Source organism: Medicago truncatula, chromosome 5 (genome assembly GCF_003473485.1).
Source record: "Medicago truncatula cultivar Jemalong A17 chromosome 5, MtrunA17r5.0-ANR, whole genome shotgun sequence".
NCBI classification, from domain to species: domain Eukaryota; kingdom Viridiplantae; phylum Streptophyta; class Magnoliopsida; order Fabales; family Fabaceae; genus Medicago; species Medicago truncatula.
This window is the reverse complement of record NC_053046.1, coordinates 22566146-22585951: the sequence shown is the minus strand read 5'-3', so window position 1 is coordinate 22585951 and position 19806 is coordinate 22566146. Positions and strand designations below refer to the sequence as shown.

The window sequence follows — 19806 nt, the reverse complement described above, 5'->3', positions numbered from 1 at the left end:
ACGCAGGCCTCATCTTAAATCTTAAAAGAAATTAGTTCAAAATCATAAACAGCATAAAAGTCACGTAATAGAATGAAGCATGCATAATCATAAAGCCCCATCCCGTTACATATCAGAGCGACCTAGACGACACAGTGAAGGCAAGGCCACTCACGACGGAAACAGCACACTAAGCTCGATCACCTGCACGTTACCCACGGTCGAGGTAACATTCAAACAGAAGGGGTGAGATTTCATAACAGAATAGCGTTAATCAATGCAATTAAGAATCATAAATTAACATCCTAATCAATCTTGATCATAATCATCTTAAACATAATCATCATTGTATCCTTAATAAGCATTTATCACGTAATCACATAATCAATCATCATCAGCAACATAACATTATCATGTAGTCACATAATCAATCATCATCAACAAAGCATAATAGACATGACAATGTGACAATGCTCCTAGACTCCGTATATGCATGTGGTACCAATCGTCATCATAAGTATAAATATACTTTAATCGTGCGGAGGACAAAGCTCCTAATAATCGTGCGGAGGACAAAGCTCCTAATAAAACGTGGTGAGGACTAAGCTCAATGATATGCTATGCATGGACTCTTAACAACAAAACATCGTAATCATGTGCATTCAATAACTTGAAGCGAAACGTCATCATTTTCATTATATTCATAAATAAACATTGCATACTCAGTTAAATAACAACAACAACGTAGTCAAGTCACATATCAGCAGGGAGATATCAATATATCAACAGCAATTCAATAGAATCATAATCGTTTCATTATATCTCACATATTGCATAATACATTAATCATGCTCAATTAATATCAACATATCTTAATAGCTTTACAGACTGCATTAAACGTTATCATAAGGTTTCATTACCAATTAGGGGTTCACTCCTGATCAAAAGGTGCGACACAGATCGCACAATCACTCAAACAGCTACATTCTGGACTTGCTCGCGAGGCGAGAGTTCTCACTCGCCATGGCGAGTACCACTCAAATTCCCAACTAATGTTGTTTTGGGTTCAATCCTGTCCTAAAATCATTCCTAATCATCTCTAGGTATGTTTAGGCACTTAAAGGCACTCAAGGTCTAACTAAAAAGTCGAAACTACAAAATATGACATGCACTCTGCCTAAGCTCGCGAGGCGAGGAAGGGTTGCTCGCCATGGCGAGTTGCACCAAACAACTCGCGAGGCGAAGGGAAAAGGCTCGCGTGGCGAGCGATGAACTTCATCACTCGCGAGGCAAGGATCATAGCTCGCCGTGGCGAGCGATGAATGTCGCTACGGCCAGGCTTCCTAAAAACACAAAAATCCGTCGATTCACATGGTTCTAAGCTTGGTTTTGATTCCAGAATTCTTCCTAAACATATTCTAAGGTTAAAGGACGGTTCTTTCATCAATCTAAACAAGTTTTACCGTTTATTCTCAAATTTTAGGGTTTTGACCTAATTCCAAAACTTCTCTAAATCAATCCTAACTTTGTCAACTAATCATCAGAATTACAGAGATTAATGTTACTGAGTTATTAGTCCCACCCTTACCTGGTTATGAAGAAATCGCAGCCCTCTTTGGTCTCTTGCTCCTCTCTAAGCTTTTTCTCCCTTTTCCAAAAGTTTTCACGTACAAAGTGTTTTTTCTAAACCTAGGTCTATTCTTTTATATCTCCTCTTAAAATACTTATCTTATCTCACTTTCTCCCCCAAAACTATCTAAAATATCAAAACAGCCCTCAACTAAATATTTTATATTATTTTCAAATCTTTATTCTATTTATCAATAAAATAATTCTCATATCATAATCAAATCCTCCAAAACTCATAACTTATCACGTCATCAATCAAATCACTAAATTCACCACAAATCATCAAAACATATCAAAATCATGCATATACTATATAATTATAATATAATGGCCTAAACTCGATTAAATAACGATTAAACGAAAGTGGGCGTTACAGTTTTGTTCTTCTGACCCTTTGACTTTAGGATTCTAGGTTCTGGTTTGATCAGACTCTGAGGAACAGGTTCTGATCTTTTCAGAATTTTGATCCTTGTAGTCTTAGGATCAAATTTTGTCATAACCTTAGTCTTGAGGTTTTCTGGCTTTGATGTAATCTTAGTCTTAGAACCAGAGGCTTCAGGTTCTGACTGAACAGCAGTTACAGCATCAGTACCCTCAAGCACAAAGGTGGATTTCAATCCATCCTTAATACAATCGCAATAGCTTTTGAGACTGTACTCTTTGGATTTCTCCTCAGAGTATCCGATCCCTTTGCCATTGTTTTTGTATATGCTGTAGATCATAGAAGCTACCTTGCTTTTGTCAATGCCCGCCATAATAAAATCATCTAAGGCAATTTCATGTTTGTTGCCAGAACCTTTATCACACTTTTCTTGTAGCTTCTGACAAAGAATCTTGAGTCTGTCTTCATATTTGGTAGATATGAAGTTAAACCCTCTGAGTTCTTCTTCAGAAGCTTTCAGTTCCAATAGAGTTGTTTCTTGTTGTTTCATTAAATCAACATATTTTTCTTTTAAATCAACATAGAGTTGTTTCTTGTTGTTTCATATTTGGAATATACCTCATTTTCATCTTCTGAATCTGATTCAGCTTCTGATACAGCTTCTGATGACACTGTTGCCACTAACCCCATGGCTGCTTTTGCATCAACATCTGCTTCTTCTTTATCAGAACCAGATTCACTATCCAGATCTTCCCAGGTCGCCATCAAACTCTTCTTGATTTGCTTTCTGAATTTGTTAGAGCTGAAACTTGGTTTCTTAGGTCTGCTCTTTGACTTCTCCTTCTAAAGATCAGGGCAATCAGCAATGAAATGTCCAAGCTTCTTACAGTTGAAGCATCCCTTTTGACCTTCTCTCTTGGAGTTCTTATAACCACCCCTCTTGCTCAAAAACTTCTTCTGCTTCCTTGCCAGATATTCAAGCTTGTTAGACAGCATAGCCATCTTCACAGATTGATCTTCATCAGAATCTTCATCTGGTGACTCTTCTTCAGATTCACTGGCCTTGTAAGCTTTGGAAGACTTTCCTTTAGATGGTAGAGCAATAGATCTATTCTTCTTAGAGGATTCATGCTCATTCAGACTCATTTCATGTACCTTGAGGGAACTGACAAGATCTTCAACACTCAAAGTGTTTAGATCCTTAGCTTCCTCAATGGCAGTTACTTTGGGTCTCCATCTAGAAGGCAAACTTCTCAGAATCTTGCTTACATGATCAGAAGCAACATAACTCTTCTTCAATATTTGCAGTCCAGATACTAAAGTTTGAAATCTTGAGTACATCTCCTCTATACTCTCATCATCCTTCATCTTGAACAGCTCATACTGATGAACTAGCATTAGTGCATTTGCTTCTTTAACCTTCTTGCTACCTTTGTAGTTAGCACAGAGTGATGCAAACATTGCCTTAGCAGTGGATTTATAACTCATCTTCATATATTCAGTGCGTGGTATAGAAGCAACAATGATCCCTCTGATCTTGTGATGCTTTTTGTATAGCTTCTTCTGAGCAGGAGTGTGAATCTTCCTGTCAATAGAAGCTCCTTCTTCATCCAAAACCAAATCATCAACTCCATCTTCAAGAATATCCCACAGCTCTTCATCTAATCCCATGATGTAGCTGTACATGTTGGTTTTCCACCAAGAAAACTCTTCTGGATCTCCATTGAACTTTGGAGCTTTTCCAGAATCTAATTTCTTGTCAGATGTACCATAGTCATGACTAACATTATTGTACCTTGTAGATGTAGAAGATTCAGGTTCCTCAGTAGACATGTTTTTCTCGGATCTTGATTTGTCACACGGTTAAGTGCTTTGATAACAGAGCAAGCTCTGATACCAATTGAAGGTGAGAAAAACACAAGAAGGGGGGGTTGAATTGTGTTTTCTTTTTCTCTTAAAGAAATCTTCTTCTGGTATGACTTCAGAAGCTAGTTGGGAGTGCTTCTGATGTAATGTTCAGAATCAGATATGCAGCGGAATAAAACAGAGCAGAGAAAAGAAAGAGAGACACAAGCAATTATCCTGGTTCCTTCCACAAACCGGAAGTAGTCCAGTCCCCCTTGCACTTGCAAGGAGATTTCCACTAATAATCACACAGATTACAAATGCTCAATACTCTCTAGTATGAGACTTCTCAAATGCTCAAGCACGCAGGCGAGAGACTTCCAATGCTCAAGCACTAAAGCAAGAGTCTTCTAATGCTCAAGCACGCAGGCGAGAGACTTCTAATCAAACAGAACTACATAGAAAATTGTTTGACTCTGAACACTTGATATACAATCAGCGGTGTTCACAATACAATGCAATAAAGACTCTAGACTTAAGAATTTCTAAGATATATCAAATCAGTGCAGAGTTTTAGCGCTTTTAACTTGTGTTGATTTCTCTTCCAATCTTCAAGTCTTCACTCCTTTATATAGAGGTGAGTAAAGACACGTTGAGATTTTTAGCACGTCTAAAGAGTCGTTGAGTTCCTTTGATCATCCACCATTAATCTTTTGCCTGATTTGGGTGTAGTCCTGTGAAGGATTAACTTCAAATTCATTCCTATCTTAAAGGAACATTTCTGGAGGCAGAGCTGTTGTCTTGTCTTGTAGCGTAGACAAAAACAGAGTAGTGGAGGTAGTGGTTGTACACTTGTACTTTGTCAACTCTTCAATGAAGGACAAGCACCCAGTGCTTTTCAAATGAACGTTGGTACCTCCCTTTTTATTCTTCGTTCTCTCAAACGAGGATATAACGAAAAACAGCTCCTTTGAAACTTCAGTTTGAATATACTGATCAACTGTAGCTTCTGGTGATGATATAGCTTCTGATGAAATCTTGCTTCTGATGGACTTTTTCTTCTGATGAACTTCTGCTTCCGATGACATCATCACTTCAGAGGCACTTGAAACTTCAGAAGCACTTCATAGCTTCAGACGCAGTTTTCTTCAGATGCTTTAGATTCCTTTGATCTCTATTGTTCTTCCAAGACCTATTGAAATTGATTAACTTTGACTATGGTCTTGTACACTTGAACAAATATTAGCAATAACCAATTGACAATTTTTAATACCTTGTTATCATCAAAACTCATTATGGTTTATTGTAAAACACATTTTGTTCCAACAGAAGTGAGATGACTCTCTCACGTGTCGTCGTCTTAGGGTCGCTCTGATACGTAACGGGATGGGGATTTGCTTGTTTTCCATGTGTTACGTAATTGATATTTAATTGATGATTGAGATAATTAGTAATTTTACTATATTCAGATTTTACTCTGATTTATGCAAAAAAATTCAAGTTGGGAAAACGGGGTGTTACAATTAGTATCAGAGCAGGTCGGTCCGTCCGGCCAAGTAGTTGAGTCGTTTGTGTCGTGTGACAGTTGAATACTGTCGTTGTGTTTTTCTAATTAATGGTTATGTTTTTTTTATGTGATCATGTTTGACTGACTAATTTTAATGTGATTTTTGTGTATTGGTTGAAGTTTCTATTTTGTTATATATAGTTTAAGATATTTAAGCAATAATTAAATTCATTTTTCTCTTGTGCTTTGAATTTCGAGAACGAAATTCTTTTAAGGGGGGTAGAGTTGCAACGCCCTATTTTATTATTTATTTATTTAATTGAGTTTAGATGTCTTTTTTATAATTTAGTCGATTTATTTTGATGAGTGATATTTTGTTATGTTATATGTTGGTATTTATTAGTATAATATATACTTGGAGGGCAGATTTGGAAATAAGAGAAAATAAGTAGGTTAAAGATTTATATAAAAGGGGAGAGTTAGAATTAGAAAATAAGGATTTCGTGAACTAGGTTTAAAGTAAGGGTGGGACTAACTTTCTCTAATTCAAAGTTGTATAATTCTGAAATTGAATTTAGCATCTTGTAGGTTGTAGTTATGGGAATTAGGTTTTGAAGTTGTAATTGGTTGTTAATATAGTAGAAAATTCGTTGAATTTGTGTAGAATTGATGTTCAGATCATGAGTTATTTTTAGTGCAATGTTTTATATGGTTTTGAGTGCCTTAACATGTATAGAAATGGTTAGACAAGTTTTTGGATCAAATTTGGGCATAGGGAAGTTAAAATTGGGATTTTGGGGGTGAAAAGTGGGTTTTTACCGAGTTGCTCTCTGACAGCACGTTCTGTTTCATGTTATTGCGTCTTTTTCACACGTTTCTTTTTGAATTGGCCTTTGGTGTAAACATGAAAGTTGTTGATAATTGAGATAGCTTTCCAGTGGCTTTGGTTTGAAGTGAAAATGATTTTTGGTTCTTGAGATATGATGAAAATACTCCAAGGATGTATTAGTGAAATCTTATGAAAATTCAGCATAACCGTTTCTAAGTTAATCCAAAACTTAAGGAATAATTTCAAACCTCAAAACTAGAAGTACTATGAGTTCAACTAGGGTGTTTAAGAGTATTTAACCTATGTTGTGAAGGATCTAATTTGGTTTGACATGAATATCTTTGTTGGATAATTTGAAATACATATATTATGTGAATGTTGTTGTTGAATAATTTGAGTTACATATATTTATGTGGAAAAGGTATGATATAGAAAATAATGTTGTTATACCATTCAAGTTGTTATTATTAATGATGCTTTGTGTTGAAGTTGTTGTATGTTGCTGTCTCTGCTGTATGGATTATTAAATCATTAAGTTGCATATGTTGGTCAAGTTGTAAGTTGTTGCCAATGTCTTTAAAGTTGTAAGTTGTTTCCGATGTCGTTGAAGTTGTTGGTTGTCGTTGCATTAGTTGTTGAGTCCATGCATACTCATTTACGTTGAGGACTTGATGCCCTGAGAGTGTATTTATGCTCAATACGTTGAGGGCTTGATGCCCTGTGAGCTTCTGCTCTTTAAGTTGAGGGCTTGATGCCCTGGGAGTGTATTTATGCTCAATACGTTGATGGCTTGATGCCCTTGGAGTGTATTTATGCTCAATACATTGATGGCTTGATGCCCTGTGAGCTTTTTCTCTTTAGGTTGAGGGTTTGATGCCTTGAGAGTGTATTTATGCTCAAAATGTTGGGGGCTTGATGCCCTGGATTGGTACCACATGCATGATTAAGAAGTCGAAGTTGCATTGTCGAGTCAAAGTCGTTGTTGGTGAGTTGTGTAACGCCCTCTCTAATTATTTGATTATTTTAATGAGTTTAGAATATACTTATATGATTTATATGATTTATTTTGATGAGTGATATTTTGTTATGATTATATGTTGGTGTTTATTAGTATAATATATATGTTATTTGATTTAGAAATATGTATATGTTATTTGATTTAGAAATATATATGTTATTTGATTTAGAAATATATATATATATATATATATATATATATATGTTATTTAGAAATATATATGTTATTTGATTTAGAAATATGTATATGTTATTTAGAAATATATATGCTATTTGATTTAGAAATATATATAATTTGATGAAGAGATATATGTTATTTGTTGTAGTGAGGCCTCTCATCTCCATTCTTCAAAATTCCTCTTTTTCTTTTCAAACTTAAGGCCGCCCTAGGGTGGCGGCGCCGCCGCCGGAGTTGAACGAACTTCTCCGTTTTCAAAATTTTTTACATTTTTAGATATCCTTTTTTGTCCTAAACACGAACATGGCACTGGATTTTGCATGCAAGGTTCGAATCAACGTAGATCTGGAATTCCTTTTTTGCGGTTTACGAAATCTTTTTTAGTTTTTTTTTAGTTCTTTTTGAATGAAAGCTTTTAGAACTTCACGGATCTACGTTGGATTCGTCTTTGTTGATGTTCTTGGAAAAAAAAGATGAAGTTTGAGTCTTACCTGTGATTTTCTTGGTGATTTCGAACCGAACCTTCAGGAAAACTTGAATTGGTTCTTGTTCTGTTGATTCTGGCTTGAGTTCTTGCTGTTCCGATCCTCTCTTCTTTCTCACAGGTTCGACACCTTCATTTTCGTCCCTCTTCTTCGTCTCCGAGCAAGTCTCTGCGATCGTGCTTGAGTTTTCCGCTTTCAGTGGTGAATTCGCACTCGAATTGCAGAGCAACGATTCAATGATGATGATTCCATGATGAATCTCTGAGAATCGAAGCCATTTCAATGGATTTTGGTTCTGGAAATTTCTAGGGTTTTTGGTTTGTTCTTGGTGATTTTTCTGTTTTGATCTAACAGAAAAGAGAGAGAAAATCTGGATCTGTTTGTGATGATGTGTCAATATGATTGTGTGGATCTGTGCAGATTAATGCTATTTATAGGCTGCCACTTGTACCTGAGACCCAATGGGACACTGCCACCTGTTTTTGGACTTAGGGACCTTCCTGCAAAAATAAGAAAATTGGAGGACTGGACTGCAATAAAAAAAAAGGACCTAAATGCAATTTTAAAAAGTTTTGGACTAAAATACTAATTAAAATAAAATTGGACTAAAAAGGTAAATTTGACAAAACGTAAAGTGAAACTAAAAATAAAATCAACAAAATGACTAAAATGAACCAGTTACTGACATGAGGTATTTTAAAATACCTCCCTGTCAAAATTTTGATGGGAAAAGACCAAAATGCCCCTGGGGACTAAACTGACCCAAACTGACTCAGATGCAATTTTTTGAAATGATTTTTTTTAAACAAAGACTCAACAATGATTTGTACAGACAAATTGAAAAGACTCAGAGGCAAACACAGGGACTAAAATGGGTTCCACTGCAGGAAATGACCAAATACCCTTTTGTATGATTTTTGAAATAAAATGCAAGAAAAGTAATGCGATGTTTCTGAGAGTTTTTAAATGACTTGTAATGCAAGAAAAGACAGACAGAGGCAGTAAAATACGCTTGAAAAGAGAGTAAAGGTTCAGAGTAAAATAACAGAGAATTGACAAATATCAGTGTTAAAAAAAGAAATTTGAATGAGTATTTTTAGGTCCAAAATTAGGGTATAACAATATTCTATTTGGAAAACCTTGAGAGTAGAAGAAGATAAATCAATACATTTATAACCAAAACATCGTACAATGTAGAGCTCTTCAAGTGATGAGGAGCTGGAAATAAGATTCTCAAGTGCACCAGACTCAAATTTAATACGTTCTACGTGAAGGTACAACAAATTTTTAAAACCACAAAAACTAGGCGGAACTGACAAGTTAAATCTGCAAATTCGAACATGAGTCAATTCTTGACAAGAGAAGAAATGAGATGGCATTCGATAGAAATCCAGTTTATCGTTCAAAAGCTTAATAGAGTTAACACCTTTCCCTGCCAAAAACAGAATCCACTTACTGAGGTTTCCAAATGTGATGTTGAAGTCATAAGGGATGAAAAGTGTAAATTTATATATTGGCTCATTGTGGACAAGAAGAACTTCCGTGATAATGCTCGAAACCTCAGGGCCACGGTCGACATGACCCTCGGAGTCATACTGATTGAAAAATTCTTTGTCAAACTCAAGTCGTGGGAATGAAATCCATGTATACCTCCACTTTTTAGACAAAATACTGGTCCTAACTATGTCTCGGATGTTTAAGTGTTCTAGGATACCATCAATGACATTACATGGGAAGTCACTGATTCGATCAAGGTGATCACCACAATTGGCCTTCTTGCTGGACAGAGTCATAATAAGTGAACTACAAATTCATGCAAAAGAGTAAATATTCTGAAGAGAAATAGAAAAAAGATTAAATGCACGTTAAAGTATACGGACCCATAGAAAAAAAGATTAAATGCACGTTAAAGTATATACCATTATGGTACACAAGTGCTATCCTTATTCAACTATGTAATGGGAATTCAAGTGTAGAAAACTACACACAACATTCAACTGGTAAATAGAAAACTACCCAAATGCCAAACACAAAAATGACGGTGAGATAATTGGAAAAGGTTGATAGGAACAGGAATAGTTCACATTGTTGATATTTCTCTTAAATGCTGTTTTGGTCCCCTATTTTGGAAAAACCACAATTTTTGTCCTCCCATTTTTAATTGCGCAATTTTGGTCCCCATTTCAAAAATCTTAACGCATATATGATTTTGACTATTCAACTTGATGATGTGACAATAAACAACAACTACAACCAAACTTTTTCCTACTAAATGGGGTTAGCTACATAGATAAAGTTATGCCATAATGTTCTATCATACACTATAATTCTGTCCAACTCGTTAATTTTCAAATTTGCATAATAATTCCTCTGATAGTTTTCTAGGTCTTCCTTACCTCTAGTGATCTGAGTATCCTCTAGTGATCCTCTAGTGATGAGATGACAATATACTTGAAATGAAAACGAAGGGCCTATTTGTTGATAGTCTTAAAATATGGGTGTTAAATTATGTAGTGACCAAGCATACATAGCCAAAATAATAGAAGTATTAATTAAAATTAAAATGATACAAAAGGATGGAAGTGAACAATATATTGACACGTCATCAAATAGGATAGTAAAAATCATGATCAAATATTTTTAAATGGGACCAAAATAGGTATCAAAACTGCTTTCAAGCCTTGATATTTTAGTTTATTAGTCTATTCATATCACTAATCGAATGAGTTGGTGGATTGAAAAAATTGTTCATCGTGATGTTAATTAGGAATCCAAACAAAACCATAAGTCGATGTTAACGGAAACAATTTTATTTTTGGATAACCTAAAACTAACGCAGCGGAACGGAATGGAGTGGAACAAAGATTCCATTCCATTGTTTGGATATTATACGGCGGAATGAAACTAATTTCCCACTCCATTGTTTGAAAAGTGGACGGAATGGAATTAGTTATAACTTTTTTATTCCATTTTTACCCTTTCCTTAGAAAACTTCACTATGTTGAATTTATAACTCAAGATACTTAATTATTCTGCAATACTATTCAATTCTCGTGAACACAAGAAATGCAGGTTTATTTTGTATTCAACATATGCATAGCTTTAAAGTAAAAAAAAACATATGCATAGCTTTTTATTTTTTTGAATCAGCACATTAATATTGCAAAAAGGCTAGCACAAGATGTGCAAACAGCCAAACTGTTACAAGGGACATATCAATTAGCGCACCAGTTGTACATGACAGAAAACATATGCAAGCCAATAATGAATACACCAATACAAAGGAACCCACCCAACATACAGGACTGATGCGCAATAAGAAAAACCCTTCCATAACAGCTAAAACAAACACAACAGAAGCCTATAGCAGAACCAATAAAAAGGCTGATGTGAAAAAAATGAGGGAAAGATGCGCGCCCTTGAAATTGGGGAATGAAAAGTGAGGACAAAATGGTAATTATATTATTAATGTGGTTCCATTCCATTGGATACACCCCAAATTGGGTGGAATGGAAAATTGAAGGCTAAAGTGCACTTTCCCCCCTAACTTTCAAAACGTTGCGATTTTGGCCCCCCATGTATGAAAACCACAATTTTGGCCCCCTATGTTTTAGCCCCATTGCAGTTTCAGTCCTTTTGGGCAATTTTGAATTGGTCAAAGCTGATATATCATGCCATGTGTGTATATACTAATTTTCTTTTATTTTAAATGCCATGTATTAAATTACAAGAATTAAAAAAAATAAAAAATGAAAAACAAAAGAGACTTGGCACGTGAGAAGAAAAGCAATTGAATCAAAAGCTAGGGTTAACTTTGGGAGTGCGATTTTGGTCCCCTAAATTCGCATTATCTTCATCAATCAAAAATTCGACCAAATCCAACTCTTAATCACAACAAAATCGTTACCAAATTTGATTGTTCTTACCAAAAACGAAATCCAGATTGTAGGGTTGTTTTGCATTGCGAAAATGAAGTGGGTCGAAAATGGAAGCTCGAAGGTGAGTATGTGCTCGGAGAAGACGATTCAGTCGAAGACAGTAGCAGCGAAGACGAAGAAGGGTACAGAGAAGACGAGTTCTACATCTAAAGGAAACGTGGTTTATCAACAAAACGTGCTTAATGGAGGTGACAATAATGTTTCAAAGTAAGTGACCTTTTTGTCTGTTTTATACCTGAAAGCACATGCTTGTTGTTTGTTTGTGAATTGGTGGATGTATTGAAGACTGTTTAAGAAATTGAAAATGTCAGTATGTATATAGTATGTACATACCGTATGTATATTGTGTATATAAATACATTATGTATATAGTTGAATACAATATAATGCATGAGTACAAATACACTTTGAATTAATTAAATAATCATACAACATTTATTGTTTCCTTTTAGGTCTTATGAGAACCACTATTTGAAGATAAGGTTTCACTACAAGGGTTACTTCATTTCTGACCCTGTGGTATCTTATAAGAAAGGTGAAATACATGAATATGGTGGTGAGTGGGACATTGATGAGGTGAACTTAAAAGATCTGAACAATCTGATCAGAGATATTGGGGTGGTAGGGGAGTACAAGTTGTGGTATAAATGTCTAGGTTTTGACATAGTTGATGGCCTAAGGTTGCTGAATAGTGATAGGGATGTGGTTAGGTTCATAAATGAGCATAGGAATGTATCAGGAGCTGAGTTTTATGTTGAAGCCAAAGATGTTGAAGTTGAAGATTGCAGGTATGATAGTGATGTTGAAGAGGTTGTTGTAGTTGACAATGGCAAGCAACCAGCTGAGAGTGATGAAGGGGATGAATCTGATCCTGATTTCAATGGTGATGGTGATGAAGGAAATATTCCTGACTATGAAGTAGAAGATGAGGAGGGAAGTGTTGGTGATGTTTCAGTTGATGATAGTGACTTTGATGAAGACTTTGATTGGACTACTATTTTGCCTAACCAGACTTTGAACCCCACCCTTGCTAGTCAAGCAGATAACTCTAATCAAGCTGTACTTGGAGTTGAAGTGTCTAGGAACCCTAAAGTGACTGGTTTGGAAGACTTTGAAGATGAGAATGAAGACTCAGATTTCTTAGAGAGTCCTGATGCATCTGAGGAAGAAGAGGGATCAAGAAAGAGGAAGCTGAATAGGTTTAAGTTGGGCAATAACAATGACCCTGTAGTATTTGAGGAGGGTCAGATATTTGCAAGTGGTGTTTTAGTTAAAACTGCTGTGAAAGAGTATTGGTTTGCAAAGCAAGACAAATGTGTACCTAGAGAAAAATGAGAAGAAAAGAATTGTGGTGAAGTGTATGCAAGGTTGTCCATATCATATTAGATTTAGTAGGGTTCCTCCTCAAAGTCATTATGTTCTCTCTAGTTTGAAGTCTGTGCACAAATGCTATCCAACTGGTAAAATTAGGGTGTTATCTGGACAGTTGTTGGCAAAAAAACTGGTTCCACTACTTAAGCATACACCTACTATGACCCTTAAGGGTCTAAAAGATGAGTGTAAGAATAGGTGGAATGTGATGTTGAGCTCTTTCCAGGTGTATAGGGCAAAATTAAGTGCTTTAGAAATGATTCATGGTGCTTGTGATGAACAATATGCTCATCTAAGAAACTATGCTGAAGAGTTGCTTAGAAGCAATCCTGGGAGTAGTGTTAAGATTCAATGCAAGCCTGGTGTTGGGGGGGTATTTTTTCAGAGAATGTATGTCTGTTTCAATGCTTGTAAAAGGGCATTTGTGAGTAATTGTAGGCCATTGATAGGACTTGATGGATGTTTTCTGAAAGGGAGGTATGGTGGACATCTGTTATCAGCTGTTGGTAAAGATGGTAACAATCAAATGATACCCATTGCCTTTGCTGTTGTGGAAGCTGAATCAAAAGATTCATGGGATTGGTTTATGGATCTGCTTCTATCAGACTTGAATGGAGTAGAATTCAAAAGATGGTCTTTCATATCAGACCAACAAAAGGTAATATTTATTTCATTTATGCAGTTAATTTTAGTTATATTAAATTTAGTTTTGATTTACATTGATAAATTGTTTTGTCAAGGGTTTGGTGAATACCATAGCTGCTATTGGGGAGCATGTTGAACACATGTTATGTGTCAGACATTTGTATGGAAACTGGAGGAAAAGGCATGCTGGAGAGAAATTGAAAGAAGCTTTGTGGAAAGCTGCCAGGACCTACACAATGCCTGAGTTCAACAAAGCTATGGAGGATCTGAAAAGATTAAGTGTGCCAGCTTGGGAGGAAATGAGGCAGTATGCAGCAGGTATGTGGTCTAGGGCAGGATATAGCACTCACACAAATTGTGACTTGCAAGTCAATAATATGTGTGAGGCATTTAACTCTGCAATCTTAGAGTTAAGGGATTTACCAATTATATCACTTGTTGAGGGATTGAAGTTCTATATCACAAATAGGATAGTTAAGTTAAGAGATTACATGTTAAGGTATGAAGGGGAAATTTGTCCAATGATAAGAAAGATTGTGGAAAAGGCTAAGAAAGATACAATTGGTTGGACACCAATTTGGTGTGGTGATAGGGAGTCTTCTATGTTCTCTGTGACTGATGGAACTGACACATATGCTGTCAATCTCAAAGACAAAACATGTGCATGCAGAAAATGGGATTTAAGTGGTATCCCTTGTCCTCATGCCATTGCTGGAATTTATTACAATCAAGCTAATGTTGATGATTATGTGGCACACTGGTATAGGTTAGTTTTATTTATAAGTTTTTATTGTTTCTTTATTGTTATTCATTACATTTTTTCTGAATATTTGAATTGTTTGTATAAAATTGGTAGGAAACAAAAATTTCTGGATACTTATGATCATTTGATCCTTCCTTCTAATGGCCCAAAACTATGGCCAGAAGTTAACACAGAACCAATACTCCCACCTGGTGCCAGAAGGGCACCTGGGAGGCCTAAAAAGGCAAGAAGGAAGGAGAATGATGAGCCCAAAACAGCAAGCAAAAAGGGCAAAAGAAATCAGGTAACTTTGAGGTGCAGAAGGTGTAAAGAGCTTGGACATAATACCAGGACATGTGGTGGAAAGACAGGTGCTGACAGAAGGATTCCTGTTGGAGGGAACAAGGTAACTTTGTTATATAATTTTCTTTTTAAACTTTCATTCATTATATAAACTTTGTTATGTAATGTCCCTAAAATAACTTTGTTATGTAACAATTGATAGGATATTACTACACAATCTGCACAAACTGGTATTGATGCACAAGCTGGACAGCCTAACAACAATGAATCTGCACAAGCTAACACATCTAATGTGCAATCAACTGCTGCTGGTACACCTGCTGCTGGTACACCTGCTGGTGCTGCAAATGGTACAACTTCTGTCAACAACATTTATGGACCTGCTACAACTTCTGTTAACAACAACATTGCATCTGGTACACAAGTTGCAATTGAAAATGTTACAACTGTTTTCCCTGATGCAAACAACATATCTGGTACAATGAGAGGTGGCAACCATGTTGTTGGTGAGGTAGCTTTCTTTGTGCCTAGAAAATCTAGAACAACAGGGGGTAGAATTGTTGGTACTCAACAGTCTATGAACAAGACATAAGCTAGAAGCTAGGAAGGAGAATGATGATACTGATGTTTTGGTTTTGGTCATGTTATGTAATGTCAAGTACTCTTATTTATATTTTGCTTGTTTTAGTTTAAGTACTCAAAAGAGTATCTTTTGGTTATGCACTCTGAATGTTAAGTGCTTTGATACTCTAGTAATGCACTTTTGGTAATGTACTCTTAATTTACTTTGTCAATGACAAGTACTTTTATTATGTTTATGACAAGTATGTTGTAACACCCCGTTTTCCCAACATAAAAATTCTTAAAAACATTTATCAGAGTAAGCATCATAAACAACGGGATATCACATAAAACATAATCCAAAACAGTTAAATAATAATTTAACCAATATCTTAAACATTGCAGCGGAAAATCATAATCATAATTCATAAAACGTTTTGGCACGCAGGCCCCATCAAAAGTTCATAATCATAATCCATAACATTATAAAAATAACATATTAGTCACGTAAGAGAACGAAGCATGCATAAACATAAACCCCATCCCGTTACGTATCAGAGCGACCTAGACGACACAGTGAGGCAAGGCCACTCACAGAAGCAACTGTACACTAAGCACGATCACCTGCAAGTTACCCATACGAAGGGCAACATTTTCAAGCAGAAGGGGTGAGATTTCATAACAAAATAATGCTAATCAAAGTAATTCGGATCATAATTAACATTAACATCATAATCATTCTTGGATAACTTTGCATATTCAAATAACAAGTATCACGTATTCATATATTCAACAAATATCACGTATTCACTTATTCAATCGTCATCAACAACATAGCATTATGGACATGACAATGTGACAATGCTCTTAGACTCCTTATATGCATGTGGTACCAATCGTCATCATAAGTATTAATATACTTTAATCGTGCGGAGGACAAAGCTCCTAATAATCGTGCGGAGGACAAAGCTCCTAATAAACGTGGTGAGGACTAAGCTCAATGAGATGCTATGCATGGACTCTTATGAACAAAACATCGTAATCAACATATCAACATGCATCCAACAACTTGGAGCTAAACGTCATCATTTCATCATATATAAATACATACAATGCACTTAGTTAAATAACAGCAGCAGCATAATCAAGTCACATAACAGGATGATATCATTATATCAATAGCACATCAATTATTTCATAATTAAACTTCTATATCTTACATAAATATACAATACCTTAATCATACTCAATCAATATCAACATATCTTAAACAGCTTACAGACTGCATTTAACGTCATCATTAGGTCTTATTATCATAAGGGGGTTCGCTCTTGATCAAAACGTGCGACACAAATCGCACGAACACTCACAACACTCAAGGCTGGAGGTGCTCGCGAGGCGAGGGTTCCTGCTTGCCATGGCGAGTACTAAACAATTCCCAAACTAAAGTTGTTCTGGGTCTAATCTTGCCTTACATTCATTCCTAATCATTACTAGGTATGTTCAGGCACACTAAGGCATTCAAGGTCCAACTAAAAAGGTCGAAACACAAAATCTAACATGCACTCTTCCTTAACTCGCTATGGCGAGTAAGGTCGCTCGCTATGGCGAGCTGCATTGCACAACTCGCGAGGCGAGGAAACAGGGTTCGCGAGGCGAGCGATGAATGTTCATCACTCGCGAGGCGAGATTCATAGCTCGCCGTGGCGAGCGATGAATGTCGCTACGGCCAGACTTCCTAAATTCACAAAAACTCGACGTTTCACATGGTTCTAAGCTTGTTTTTGATCCCAAAGTTCGTCCTAAACATTATCTAAGGTCTAGGAACACTTTCTACATCAATTAAACCAATTCTCACCGTTTGATCATCAATTCTAAGGTTTTGACCTAGTTTTCGTTTTCTCCAAATCACTCCTAATTCTTGTTAACTAATCATCAGAATCACATTCAATTAACAATACTGAGTTATTAGTCTCACCCTTACCTGGTTATGAAGAAATCGCAGCCCTCTCTATGCTCTTCTCCCTTCTAAGCTTTTCTCCCTTTTTCAAAAGTTTTCACGTACAATGAGTTTCTAAAATATTAGGTCTTCTCCTATTTATACCTCTTTCTAATAACTTATCTTATCTCACTTTCTCCCCCAAAACTATCTAAAATATCAAAACAGCCCTCAACTAAATATTTTATATTATTTTCAAATCTTTATTCTATTTAACAATAAAATAAATCTCATATCATAATCAAATCCTCCAAAACTCATAACTTATCACGTCATCAATCAAATCACTAAATTCATCGTGAATCACCAAAACATAACAAAATCATGCATATACTATATAATTATAATATAATTGCCTAAACTCAATTAAATAACGATTAAACGAAAGTGGGCGTTACATATGTTATATCATTTCTTAATGCTTAAGTTTTTATAAGTTTACATCATACCAACAATACATAAGTTTTATTACATCATACCAAGAAGTAATAAGTTTGTTTACACCATAACAATAACTGATAAATTTTCATTAACACAATTGAACTCAATTCATTTTTTTTCTTACATCATAATCATAAGTACATAACTTTTCATTACATAACAACATAAGCTAACATCACTACATAACTTATCCAAACTTTATGATAATTACCAACACACTTACAAACAACAACATTCCTAAAATAACAATAGTTAACACAAGCAATTTCTCCTTATTCTTCAATGCATCATTCTTCTTTAACAGTCCTCTAATTACTTTCTTCTGCCTATCAGGAACTTCTGGATCAAATCATCGGAAAAAACTGCACTTTCTTCTCTGCCAATACTTCCCACATCCATGGAATCTCCTTCCTGGATTTTCATCAGTCCAAGCTGTTACTAGAGGGGATTCAACGCCACAGTAACATACCAACTTCGTTTTGCCCAAGAATGATGACCCACTCACAGTTGAAGATGAAGATTGTCCAAGCATTTTCTGTTACCAAAAATCGAACAGGATGAACACAAATCGAAGGAGAATAAACGAGAGAAGCAAGGAAGAAGGAAGAAGGAAGAAGGAAGAGCACTGGAAATTGGGTTACGATGAATCGATTATGGTGAATCGAAAGAAGAAGGAAGAAGAAAGGAAGAAGAGCAATGGAGATTGGGGTCAAGTTTGGGGCTTCTTAATCCCTAAATTATGACCGTTGCTTTTCTTCTCACGTGCCAAGTCTCTTTTGTTTTTTATTTTTTATTTTTTTTAATTCTTGTAATTTAATACATGGCATTTAAAATAAAAGAAAATTAGTATATACACACATGGCATGACATATCAGCTTTGACCAATTCAAAATTGCCCAAAAGGACTGAAACTGCAATGGGGCTAAAACATAGGGGGCCAAAATTGTGGTTTTCATACATGGGGGGCCAAAATCGCAACGTTTTGAAAGTTAGGGGGGGAAAAGTGCACTTTAGCCAAAATTGAAGGAATGAGTGGTATTGGATGGAATGGGTTCCATCACACTCCATTCCATTCCATCCCATTTTTACAAAACCAAACAATGGAATGTGGCTCCATCCCACTCAATTCCATTCCATTCCACCACTCACCACCAATCCAAACATTACATTAGGGTTTCTAAAACAAATTGGGGAGAAAGAAACACAAAGAATAAAATAGATACACACTTAATCAGAAGAAGAAGAAGGAGAAGAGAGATACTAACCTAAGACGGAGTTGCGAGGGTTACCGTCTCCATATACTTGCAAGTTTTTTTATTATATTTTCATAAGTATATAAAATCCCAGTTTTTCTAAATATTAATTTTCCCTTTCAAATAAAAACAAAATGTTAATTATTTATGATTAGTTTTTAATATTTATGTTTATTCAATTATGTATTTTTTTTTTTTAAATTAGTACTTCATTTCATCAATCGTCAATTTCAATGATAAAATATTTAATATGTTGGTAAGAATATTTGCAAATAAATTTCTTTCATGTGATGAATAAAACATAGGCTTAATTGCATTTTTAGACCCCTATCTTTCCAAAAGTTGCGGTTACGGACCCCTAACTAATTTAAATACAAAACAGCCCCCATGTTTTGATTTTTTGGCAGTTTTATACCTTCAGTCCATTGTTGACTCGGTCAACGTGGCACCCTAAGTGAGGTGCCACGTGTCATTTTTTTTTGTCTTGGCGGTCTAAAACTGTCAAAGAATCAAAACATAGGAGGCTGTTTTATATTTAAATTAGTTAGAGGTCCATAACCGCAACTTTTAGAAAGATAGAGATCCAAAAATACAATTAAGCCTAAAACATAAATATGTTGCCATTTTGTTAGATTTTCCAATTCCCCGTTAGTGCAAATCACTAACCGGCGTGACACATTAATCTAACAAACTAGCTACTAA

General features: G+C 35.6%; 2 protein-coding genes across 2 annotated transcripts; one reads left to right on the top strand and one right to left on the bottom strand.

Moving 5' to 3' along the window:
* Positions 1–2016: 2016 nt before the first annotated feature.
* Positions 2017–9730, bottom strand: LOC120580648 (F-box/FBD/LRR-repeat protein At1g13570). The gene is made up of 3 exons (XM_039834683.1): positions 8972–9730; positions 2156–2374; positions 2017–2084 (listed from the first exon to the last, which is right to left on the bottom strand). The coding sequence occupies exons 1-3, from the start codon at positions 9642–9644 to the stop codon at positions 2017–2019; spliced, it is 960 nt and encodes a 319-aa protein (XP_039690617.1). The 5' UTR covers positions 9645–9730.
* A 4193-nt stretch (positions 9731–13923) lies between these two features.
* LOC120580713 (uncharacterized) lies at positions 13924–15509 on the top strand. Its single transcript, XM_039834825.1, has 3 exons — positions 13924–14571; positions 14662–14953; positions 15053–15509. The coding sequence occupies exons 1-3, from the start codon at positions 13946–13948 to the stop codon at positions 15440–15442; spliced, it is 1308 nt and encodes a 435-aa protein (XP_039690759.1). The 5' UTR covers positions 13924–13945; the 3' UTR covers positions 15443–15509.
* The last annotated feature ends 4297 nt before the right edge of the window (positions 15510–19806 follow it).